The sequence below is a fragment of the Phascolarctos cinereus genome, unplaced genomic scaffold (assembly GCF_003287225.1).
Source record: "Phascolarctos cinereus isolate Bilbo 61053 unplaced genomic scaffold, phaCin_HiC Scaffold_5;HRSCAF=322, whole genome shotgun sequence".
In the NCBI taxonomy this organism is placed as follows: Eukaryota; Metazoa; Chordata; class Mammalia; order Diprotodontia; family Phascolarctidae; genus Phascolarctos; species Phascolarctos cinereus.
In genome coordinates this window covers 325,041,491-325,053,638 of record NW_027555958.1, presented here as the reverse complement: position 1 = coordinate 325,053,638, position 12,148 = coordinate 325,041,491, and the positions used below count along the sequence as shown (strand labels likewise).

Below are 12,148 nucleotides of genomic sequence, written 5' to 3'. Positions count from 1 at the left end.
TGGCCTACTGAGCCCTTACCCTCAGTGTCCTTACCACTCCACTACAAAAGGCGCGGACAGCAGCTTTAGAGTGCTTGGAAATCTACCAGACTCAGAGAGCCGAGGCTTACCTGGAGGATTTGGCTGAAGTGCGGACTGAAAGAGGGTGGGGAGTGTGTGGAGAGAGGAAGGGGTGGAGAGTGGTAGGGGTGGAGAGTGGTAGACTCCCGAGGTGGAACCCTGGATAGGAAGTGGACAAAGGAAAACTGGGGCATGAGGGGTCCAGGAATTCGGCTTTCCAATTCTGGCCCCCCTCCCCACCATCGGCTTCCGAGATTTCCCTGTGCCCACCAAGTGTGTCCTCCTTGTCTAGTCCCGTTCACCGAAAAAGAGAACACAGGCATCCCTTCCAAATTTTTCCCTGAAACCCTCAAAGGAGTTCAGAACCTCCTCTCCCTCTCCCTCCACGGCCTGGACCCAGGTTACAGAAGAGGAAGGGATGCATGTTGGGGGGAGGGGGTAAAGCATCAGCCCGGATCTCTGGGGATGGGGATTGGAGTTGGCATCTCCAAGTCTCGGCTGCTAGCTAAGGGGAGCCGGGCCCCGCCAGGTGGAGAGAAGATGGGGTGGGGCGGGGCGGAGGGAGGAGGCCGAGGAGCAGGGGCGGGACCAGTGGTCCTTATAAAAGGAGCCCAAGCCGGATCCCTTTCCCGGCTTTGGGGTTTCGCCGTGATTGTCTCCTGTGCTCGTGGTGCTTAGAGATCCTGCGGTGGGAAGGAGGAGGAGGTGGTTCTCGGAGCTTCCAGTACTCCAAGCCCCATTTCCAGGGGAAAGTTTACCCACTTTCTGCCAAGATGTCCAACTTCTCCGGGAACTGGAAGATCATCCGTTCAGAAAACTTTGAGGACTTGCTCAAGGCGTTGGGTGAGAAAGGCTCTGGGATTAGCCCGGGGTGGTCAGAATAAGAATGGGTCCCTGGGGAGAGGGGAGGTGCCAGACACCTAGACCCCCGGGAAGGGGCCAAGTGACTGGGATGGATGGGTGAGGGGAGATGTTTGATGCCTGGTTCATTTCCCGCCAGTCCCCCCTGCCCCGAGTGAGGGTGAGGTTTGGAAATTGTTGAAATCTTGGGAGATGGGGTGGGAGATGCCTCAGTTCCTCCCCTCTAGACTGTGGTGTATGCCTGATATACGAGTCCCTAGAGGAGGAAAGAATGATAGACACCTGGATTCTCCCAGGGGGAGAAACTGTGAGGGGCCAGACACCTGAATTCTACCAAGTTTCCTGGGAGTCATCCGATCAGTCCCCCACCCCCAATGACTCAAAACCCTGGAAAGGGTGAAATTAATTTCTTGTTTTGGATGAGTGGGATAGAGATGGGGGCAGGTAGGCTTCCTTATGGGGTCTCAACTTGGTAAGGTTGCCAGCTGAGGCTTGACTGGCTACTGCATCTCCAGATGTCATACCTGGGAAAATACCTCATGGAACTAGGTGCCTGGGTCTGGCTGGCACCAGTCCCTTTTATATTCTTTTATATGGATCCCAGCCTTTTCCCTCTGATGAATAGTAATCCAATCCCTAAGAGATTCTCAGGGAGGGTGTGGGTGGCTCCCAGCTCTCCCTCGTCCCTTCCTCCATCCAATTAAAATTATGCTTGACCCAGCTTGGGGTCCCCTTTCCTACCTAGGACTGAGCCATCTCACCTCCCCGATTTCCAGTTCTCTTCAGGAACTTCATCCTGTGCCCATTCCAGACTCCCTTCTTCATACCTCTATCCTTAGCCATCCTGCCTTTCCTCTCTCCTGCTCTATTCCTACCTCCCTACCCCCATTCTGTGAGACGAATATTTTCCACCAGCAGCTTCTGGATCCTAGGAAAATAGTTCAGGATAATTATCACTTTCTTAGGTTTCATCAAATGGCTTTGCATGAAGCCCAATTCTCTCTCCACTCCCCTCCCCACAAACCCCAGCTCCCTTCTTTCTTCCCACTCTCCACTTTCCCCCCTCCCCCCTTGCTGGTTAGGCAGGGCTCACCTGCTAAAGATATGGAAAGCCTGAGGGACCACCTAGGTATTATAGCCTTCCTTCATTTCAGACCCTCCCTCTAGCTCTAATTTCAATTGTTCTCACTCTGACTCCGGGAGGATGCATTAGAGGATTTAAAACAGGAATCTGGTACACAGGGTTCAGAGATCCAGAGGCTACCTATTGTCAGAATTGCATGGGACCTTAGAGAGATCATCTAGTTTAGCTTCTCTCCCCACACCTCTACTTTACAGATGATGAAACTGAGGCTCACACAGGTGAGGAGACTTGCCCTAGGTTTCATAGCAATTTAGTTCAAGGGGAAGGAAGATGATGTCTTTAAGGCCCAGGACCCTGAAGAGAAATAATAGAGCAGAAGGAGTAACTGATTCTGTTGTGAGAAAGGGATAGAAGTTAGATAACAGGAGGGACTAAGGCTGGAGACAGAACAGAACAGTAAGAAGGGGCAAATAGTGCTGCTATAGTCCTTCTTGAGAGGAGAGAGAAGACTTTGGGGACTGAGCAGGGGTTGCCGTATAAGGGAAGGGACAGATAGTATGACTTAGGACCCTATGAAGGATTCTAAATCAAGGTTAGAATGTCATAGAGTTGCAAAATGGAGCTGTATGGGACCTTAGCAACTATACAACTCTACCCCCCCATTTTACTGATGAGGAAACTAAGGGCCAGGTAGTTTGGAGACTTGGTCATCCCAGTATCTTACTGCTGACTGGAAGTTTCTCGAAGTCTAACCTGCATCCCTCTTTTCTACCCTCCATGGAATGGAGCCCAGGCAGATCGCTGGAGAATTCCCCCTTCAGAGACTGGGAACATTTCTGCCCTTCCTGCCCCCATCCCCTCACCTTTGTCTTCTCTGAGCTCTGTCCAGATAAACCTACTCTAAGAGGGAATGAGGCAAGAGCTCTGGTTCTCCCAGCCCCAGCTGGAAAAAGAGATCTGAGACCTGACCTTGTTGTCTGTCTGTCTCCATTCTGTTTGTCCTCTCTGCAGGGTCCTCTCAGAGCCACGTGTCCTCTCCAGAACCTGCTGGAGACAGATTGAAAACAGACCCATTAGACAAACACACACTGCCAAAGTCAGCTGAAATCATCAGAACCCTCTCCCTGCTTTGCTCCAGTGGGAGGAGGGGAAGGGCAAGGATAAGGATAGAATCTTTTCTAAGTTTTCCTGAGTAACAGGACAAACCCCAGACACCAACCCACTCCCTTCCCACCTCTACCCTGGGAAGTCCATCTGGGATGGCTTAACCTTTAGTGCAGTGTATAGTAGACCCCAGGCTCTTATCTGCCACTTACTAGTTATATGGCCTGTCCCTAAAGAGCCTCAGTTTCCTCTGGGAGACACAATGGATAGAATGCCAGGCCTGGAGTCAGAAAGACCTGAGTCCAAATTTGGCCTCAGACATTTCTTAGCTGTATGACTCTTAGCAAATCACTTAACTGCTCTCTGCCTCAATTGCCTCATCTGTAAAATGTGTATTATAATAGTACCTACGTTCCAGGTTGTTGTGAAGACAAAAAAAAGTGCTATATCACTGCTAGCTATTATTATTATAACATGAAGATAGTAATACTTGCACTGCCTATCTTGGAGAGTGATTACCAGAGTAAAATTAGATAATGGTTATGAATGTGTTTTGTAACCTTAAAGCCCCATGTGGGTTGAGCTTATAGACTTATTACCCTTCATCTTATTCTCCTGTTCTGGCATCTCTCTCTACCTGGTGTCCAGGTCTGGGATACCTGTGTTTTACTCCTCTTCCCCAAGTCCTGCTACATAAGTAATTCCCTTCTCTGTTGATGGGCTAGAGGTAAGTAAAACAGGAGGCCTGGTTATTTTACCCTTTCCAATCCTGTTTTCTCTTCAAGGTAGTCTGGTTTTCCATCTCCAACTCTTCCCTTCCCCTCAGTGGAGATACGTGCTTTGAGATCTCAAGGATAAAGAATACCAGTGTACCATCTGTCTTTAGCTTTGGAGTCAGGGTACCAAGGGATAGCTGGAGAAAGAGAGCTTCTCCTCTGGGCTTCCTAGAAGGAGAAATCTGGATCCTCCTCAAGAAGTCCTCAGCTCTTCTCCCTTCCCAGGACCAAGGGGTCCTGCCCTGGGGGAGAGAAGCGTTTGTGTTCCTCCTTAATGGAAACACAAGGCTGGAGGCAGGCCAAGACTTGGTGGAGTCTGGAGGTGGGGAGGGAATTCCGCTGCCCTTACCTCCGAGCTCTCCCCCACCTGCTGCCTTCCTGCAGGGCCGGGAGGGAAGAAGGGAATGGGCAGGACTTGGGTGCTATGTTTCAAGACTCGGAATCACACCTTGGGCTTCATCACTTCCTTCCCTTCATTTTGCTCCTCTTTGCATTCCCACCCCCCAATAAAAGTTGGAGGAGAGAACAAAGAGTCCTGGAGCAGGAGGCAGGGCCCAGAGTGATAGAAGTCGGAATGAAGGGGAGGGACAGCCTCTTCGACTCAGAAGATTTTCCAGAGGCCTCACTGGGGTCTGTCTCTTAAAGGATTATCGGATTTAGGGAGGAATGGGGCCTTAGAGGTCATCTAGTCCAATTCCTTCATTTTACAGTTAAGGAACCTGAAACGCAGAGAAGTAGGGGCTTACCCAAGGTCACAGAAGTAATAAGTAGCAGAGACAGGATTCAAATCCATGTCTTCTGATTTCAAATCTCTACTACGTCAAGTTAACTGGAATGGGGCTGGGGAGGGATCAGAGAGGGAGAATGAGGTAGCTTCATGGTGCATATGTCTAAGAGAACTGGGAAATGCCTAGAATAAAGGACTAAAGGAAGGAGGGTGTCATGGGGGCTGAAGAAGTGTTAGGAGACCTGGGCTCATGCCCCAGCTCTGGCTTGATATCACTGCCCCTCTCTCTCAATTTCCTCATCTGTCAAATGGGATTTAATGTTTGTGCTACCTACCTCAGCAAATGAGATAACATGTAAAGTGCTTTTGCAAACCTTAAAATGTGATATAAATTCGAGCTGTTGTTACCTCTCTGGGTTGCTGTGAGGAAAGTACTTTATGAGTCTTAAAGCAATGTAGAAATGTGATCTTCTTTCCTTGTCTTCCCAGAAGCAGGGAACAGGTGGGAATTTCTGGTTGGCGGAAGTGACATCAGGGCCTGGTGCCTGGGTCAGTCTCCCAAAATTCCCAAGTCCTTCGTTGTGGATCATGGGTGGTTCTATGCTTGGGCAGGACTCTGGCCAGGTACCCGGCTCTGGGTCCAGGCTCGAGCCTCCTGGCCCCCAAAGCTCTTTTGGGTTTGTCTCTGAGCTCTGATACCTTCCTCACTGTGAGTGCCCATGGACACTTAAGTCACCAAACCGTGAAAGGAATGAAAAGCACTTACCAAGTCCTTCTATGTTCCAGGCTCTGTTCTAAGGGCCAGGAATACAACTACAAAAAAAAATAAATGAGCCAGTCCCTCCCTCCTGGAGGTCACATTCTAATTGGGGGGAAGACTACATTTAGGGAAGGAAATTTGGTTTCAACTGATATGTACTTTCCAGAAGCTATGGCAGTATTGATGACTGTGCTCAAAGGAAAAAGTGGAAAGTGGGAGGTGATTGTGGGCTGTGGGGGTGGTATGAGCTTGGGGACAAGAATGATTTCAAGAAGGCTAGGGTAATAGACTAGATGGCATATGAAGGGTAGTCTGTCCTGGGGCTGGGTAGGTATAGTGGGCTAGGTGAGTTTTCATTTCTTTACCTATCAAGAAGACAGATCCTTGTGCCTCAGTTTCCCGATCTGCAAAATGGGGCTTTTTTTTTTTAGAAATGCACTTTGTAGACCTTAAGAACTATAGAAATATCAGTTCCTTCTTCTTCAAAAGGACTCAAACATTCCCTTTCCTCTCTATGGCCTTTTATTCTCCCATACCCCTCACCACTTGAATTGTTCCCCGCTATGACTTGACTTTTGCCCAATGCCAGAATCTAGAGTTCAAGGTTCTTAAACTTTTTATTTTTTGGTCCCGGATCCCTGTGGCAGTCTGATGAAGTCTATGGATCCCTTCTCAGAATAAATTTTCATGCACAAAATAAAACAAAGAGTTACAAAGGAAACCAATTCTATTGAAATACAGTTATCAATAAAAACAGATTCATGGACCCCAGGTTAAGAAACCCAGATCTAGAGGCCAGATAGCAGGAAGGACTTTCCTATACCAAATGGGAGACAGGCAGAGAAACTTCCTTCTGGGGGAGATTTAGGAAAAATTAGCCCTCTAATGCGTACCCCTTTTCAGGCATGTTTGGGGAAAGGGCAGGACAATAGCTAACTTATTCTGATGAGAGAATCCAAAGGCCACAAGGGACAAACAGGGCAGACAAAGGGAAAAGGTGGAACAGAAGATTAGAGTTAGGTAAGGTTCAAGGGACTGAGAGTCAGGAACCCATGCTGGAAAAAGGTTCTAGAGAATCCAAGACATCACCATGTATGGTGAGTGGAGAGGACAGGCCCTTGGAGGCCATAGGAGTGACTAGCAGGGGTGGCCCCCAGGAAATGCTAGGGTGTGAAGGGAGGGGAAACTGCTGCTCCCTGCTAGAAGCCGGCCCTGATTCACTCCTAGCAAAGCCACAGAGACAGAGAGAGGTTGTTCAAGACAGTTCCCATAGAGCCTTGGACCCAGAGGTACAGGTGACCCAGGTGCCTTAAAACACCTCAAAACCTAGAGGAGAAAAATATCAGAGACAGTGTCCCTCCTCTCAGCCTCCCATCCTTCAAGGCCTATCTTCTCAAATCCTGTCTTCTCAAAAAGCCTTCCTTAACCTCCCCTCCCCACCATGGTACCATTGTGGGAAGCATAGCTACTAAGAGATCACCTAGTCCAATTCTCTCATATTTGTTTTTTTAAGGCACAGCATCTCTTTTATTGCTACCAATGAAATCAGATCACTAGGAACACCCTGTTTAGTAAATACCAATTCAATGCCAGTTTTAGAAAGCTAATGAAATGCTCATTTCATCCTTTTGTAGAAGGCAGATTTATATGTAGTCATGGGACAGCCCTCCTCTTTCCCCTCCTAATCTGCTGAGGCCACTCCATGGAGCTTGAATGGGAATGGGCCTACCGAGGTCATCTAGCAATGAGGGGCTCCCTTGACCACCCCCATTACACAAGAAATACATGGGATTATCAGGTCAGCTAAGCCAGATACCTTGAATACTAATCCTACTAACTTCTTCATTTTCAGAAGAGTAAACTGAAGCCCAGAGGCAGGGTCATGCTGGTAAATATTTAACAACAGGCTCTCCTGAGGGGGGAAAATGTACATGCAACATACTGTTAAGTTTAGTCTGCATTAGTAACATTTTCTCCATCACTTGCTTAAGTCTAGACAATTAAAAAAACCCCATTAAATCAAACCCTCATTTGTAGCATTTGCTGATTCTGAACTATAAAGGCCCCACTGAAATTTTAACAATTAGCTCTCATAGCTGATTCTAGCCCAACTTGACACAATAGTTAATTGACAGAACCAGGATTCTTTTTTTCTTTTCTTTTTTTTTTTAAAGGGGCAATGAGGGTCCAGTGACTTACTCAGGGTCACACAGCTATTAAGTATCTGAAGCCGGATTTGAACTCAGGTGCTCCTGACTCCAGGGCTGGTGCTCTATTTACTGCACAACCTACCTACCCCTAGGGTTCTTTTCCCAATACAGTGAAGTATTTATCAGGCACTTAGGAATGTTACATCAAAATAGATAGGAATTATTTCCCAAATGGTAAATTCCTTGAGGACAGAACTTCTAGTAGAGTGCTGGAGTTAGAGTCTAGAAAGTCTGAGTTCAAATCCTGTCTCACACAAGTACTAGCTATGTGACCCTCAGCAACTCACCAAACCAGTTTGCCTCAGTTTCTCTATTTATAAAATGGAGATAATAGTAGCACCTACTTCTGGGAGTTGTTTCCAGGTTCAAAGGAGATATTCTATGTACAGTGCTTTATAAACTTTGAAGTGCTAGCTATTACTATATATATCATCAATGCTATTATTGTTATTCCTCATAGGACCTGGCATATTATAGGCGTTCAACAAATGCTTTATTGAGAAAGGGAACAGAGACACTCAATGTTAGAGATCATCTCCTCCAACCTGTACCCAAGTCATGGATCCTCTCTGCAATATCCCCCGTGAGCAGCCACCTGGCCTCTACTTAAAATGAAGAGGATCCTGTGGCCCAATCCCACTTTTGGATAGTTCTATTTATTAATACATTTTTACTTAAATTGTGTTACAACCTGTTATCCTATAACCTTTGCCCTTTGGTACTACTTTGGAGGATCATGAAATTTGATCCCCTAGGGGACCTTAGAGATTGTCTGGTCAAGCCTCTTCATTTTACAGATGAGGAAAAAAAGATTCAGAGAGAAGGGACTTGTTCTAAGTCACAAAGGGAGCAAGTGGTACAGCTGGGATTTGAACTACTTTCAAATCTATCTTCAGATTCAGTGCTCTTTCTACCATATCATATTATGTCTGTCCAGGGGCCATCTCCAGTCATCCTGATCTATATCTGGCCACTGGACCCAGATGGGTCCGGAGGAGAAAGTGAGGCTGGTGACTTTGCACAGCCCTGCCTTGCTCAAATCCAATCCACTTGCAAGTCATGGCATCACCCTTGCTGATGTCATAGTCCTCTTCTAGAATGAAGGACAAACGCCAACTGTGTCTGTTCTCTGGAGCCAAATTGAACCAAGTTTAATCTCTTAACCACATTTCAAGCCTGTGAATATTTGAAGATAGCTGTCATTTCAATTTAACAAACACCAAGCATCTCTTCTGTGCTCCAAGTCTTCTGACTCCAAGTTTAGGGCTCTTCCACATCTTCAGGGGTGGGACTAGGGGAGGAGTGGCAAAGGAGAGGAACCATAGGCAGGTACCAGCTGTCCAGAGGCCCTGCTGCAGGTGGTGCTTAGGCTGGAGTCCCTGAGGAGTGGGGGGTGTCTTCCCCAGTGGTACCCTACCACAGGGAGGGATTCTTGCATCCATGGGCAGGAAATTACAACTTCTCCATCCCACGGCAGGAGTGAATGTGATGCTAAGGAAGATTGCTGTGGCAGCTGCCTCAAAGCCAGCAGTGGAGATTAAACAGGATGGTGAGAGTTTCTACATCAAAACTTTTACCACTGTGAGGACCACTGAGATTAACTTCAAAATCGGGGAAGAATTTGAGGAGCAGACAGTGGACGGGAGGCCCTGTAAGGTTAGTGTTCTTTATGGGGTAAGGGAAGGGAGAGGGAAATGGCTGGAATAGGCTATAATAGGGGTGGGGAACCTGTGGCCTCAAGGCCACATGTGGCCCTCTAGGTCCTCAAGTGTGGCACTGTGACTGAATCCAAACTTCACAAAACAAATCCCTTTCATAAAAGGATTTATTCTGCAAAACCTGGACTCAGTCAAAAGGCCACACCAGAGGACCTAGAAGGCCACATGTGGCCTAGAGGCCCTGGATAACATCCTGACTAACCCTTTGGAGCATACCTTTCTGCCTCATTTTACCCTTTTTCTGGTCTAGAAGGCTTCTTCATTCCACTGAAAAAGTCCATTCTGTGATCTGGCTTCCAAACCTTCAGCTAAATTGTGCTGATTCAGAGTCTCATTCTTCCTCTATGTCTTCTTGTGATATTGCATCCATCCCTTTTACTGAAGCCATGATGAGGGTGGGGCAATTAGGCCTTCACCCCAAAACTTAGAGGCCATCAGGAATGCCTAAGCTCATTAAAATGGGTTAGAGACAACTAAACTTAGCAATTAGCTAGCAAGAATATTTAGTTAAAAATAAGAAGCTTCATTCTGGGAAGGCTTGACAGGCCCAACACAGGGGAGTGCCTTCTGAACTTCTCCCCACCCAGCCATCTCTCTCTGGTGACAACCATTAGCTGCCCTGCTATGTCACATGAGAGCCTCTTTAGAGCTGCTTGCCCTGGGCATGGCCCATGGTTCTTGCCCTGAGGGCTAATGGGGACTCTGCCTCTGGCTGACCCCACCCCATTGCATAGACTTATTCTTCCTTCTCACCTCAGAGCCTGGTGAAGTGGGAAAATCAGAACAAGATGGTCTGTGAACAGAGACTCCTGAAAGGGGAGGGACCCAAGACCTCTTGGTCCCGGGAGCTGACCAATGACGGAGAACTGATCCTGGTAAGCCCTTTCCCCCCATCTCCTCTTGTGCAAGAGCAAAGGTCTCCCAGCCCCTTGCTCAGGCTTGATTCTAATGAGTGTCCTGTGTAGGTGGATGGAATAAGGATTCATTTGTGTCTGCCTACCCCCCCCAGCCTAACCCTAACCCTAAGCTCTACCACCCCTACAATATTGAGAATGATGACTAGATATGGGGATGAAGGGAGACACAGAACAGGAGACCCCAGGGCTAACATTAGATTTCTTTCTCTACCTTAGTCTATGTTCAAATATCCCAATTCTCTGAAAGCTAACACCTGGGCAAAACTGGGGGATAGGAGATGGCCTGGCTCCATTTTATGTGGGAGGGTTTCTGAAGTCAAGGAGACCTTGGTGAATAAGGAGCCAGGACTAGAAGGATAGGAGGGAAGAAGGGAAGACCTCTTTGTGATCTGTACTGGGGAGGAGTGTTGTCTTTGCCTTCTCTTCCCACAAGGACTGACACTGGGGAGGCTAAGAAAAATCATGCCCCTTTCCACCACTGACTCTAGCAGGCTTCCTCTGCCAGTCCCTAAAGGGGGAACAGAGGCAGGAAGAGCCAGGCTTCACCCTACCCCTATCCTTCTGGAGGACTGCCTCAGTCCCCCCTCCTAGACCAATAGTTTCTGTCCTTTCAGACCATGACAGCAGATGACGTGGTGTGCACCAGGGTCTACGTCAGGGAATGAGTGCTGAAGGGATGTCCTGCGAGGGTCCCCTACATCTTCCGCATCTCTCCTGCTCCATGGCCTCCCAATAACCACTCAACTTCAGAGTTTTTTGTTTACCTTCTCATGCTTTCCTCCCAACTCTACCCAGTTAGTTCTCTGACCCACTCCCCTGCCCTGCCCTGTCCCTTGTTATATCTGGAAGCCAGCATCCTGGGCACTTTCTAGAGTCCACCTCTGCTTCCTCTACCCCTTCCTATTTCACCTAACCCATCCTAAATGAATCCCTGACCACCCTGGCCAGGGATTTTACTTCCCTCCCTCTGTCTCTGATCAAGAGACTTTGCCCAGGAGAGATCCTCTCCATTTCTGAGAGATCCTAAGAGGGAGAGAGAGAGAGAGAGCAAGAGAGCGCTCCCCATCAACACCAGACAGAAACCCATGGTCTCTGCTTTATCCCTAAGGCCTCTCCCTCTATCCCACTGCATTCCCTTCCTTCCCCATATCCCTGTAGCTGATTCAGTTTGGAATATTTATTTGTTAATGTTATTAAATCATCTGAAAGCTAAACCTCTTTCTGACCACTAGTGTTTGATTTTGGAGGGAGGAGGGAAACCTGGGAGAGTGGGTGTGGGCATATGAAAATGGGAGATAAGTGTGTGGGCAGCAGGTAAAAAGACATATTACTTTTTACTGCCAAGCCCTTTGAACACATGGCCTACATTTCCTCACTTCTCCTCTGGTCCCCTGAAATCTGGTTTCTGCCTCTACAACTCAACTGAATGCTCTTTTAAAAGGGTGCCAATGACCCCTCAGCTGTCAAATCCAGTGATCATTCTTCTTGACCTTCTCACAGTATTTCCAACTGTCCCCCAGTATGTGTAGGGGGAAGGAGCCCTGGTCTCTGCATCCAGAAAGCCTAGGTTTGAGTTTCCTGGCTCTGACGCCAGGCATGAGTTATCCATTCTGTGAGAAAGGAGAACCATACCTTTGCCACCTACCTCACAGGTTTGTTGGGAATGATTTTTATTAGTTTTAACCACTCCCTCCTTCTTAAGACTTGGCTTAGGTGACAATGCATTGCCCTTATTTCAATTCCTATCTGCTAGCGCCTCCTTGTCGGCTCTGTGGGTATCCCTCAAGGCCCTGGCCTTAGCCCTCTGCCATTCTCTATTCTTTCATACCTTTGGTGATCTCACCTCCTCCCACACCTTCAACTATCACCCCTGTGTGGGTGACTACCAAAGCTTCACCTCCAACTCTATCTTCTCTCAGGTTCTTGTCCCA

At 47.8% G+C, this 12,148-nt stretch overlaps 1 protein-coding gene across 1 annotated transcript; it reads left to right on the top strand.

Moving 5' to 3' along the window:
* Window positions 1–679: 679 nt before the first annotated feature.
* CRABP2 (cellular retinoic acid binding protein 2) lies at window positions 680–11,431 on the top strand. The gene is made up of 4 exons (XM_020992042.2): window positions 680–903; window positions 9,060–9,238; window positions 10,059–10,175; window positions 10,832–11,431. The coding sequence occupies exons 1-4, from the start codon at window positions 834–836 to the stop codon at window positions 10,880–10,882; spliced, it is 417 nt and encodes a 138-aa protein (XP_020847701.1). The 5' UTR covers window positions 680–833; the 3' UTR covers window positions 10,883–11,431.
* The last annotated feature ends 717 nt before the right edge of the window (window positions 11,432–12,148 follow it).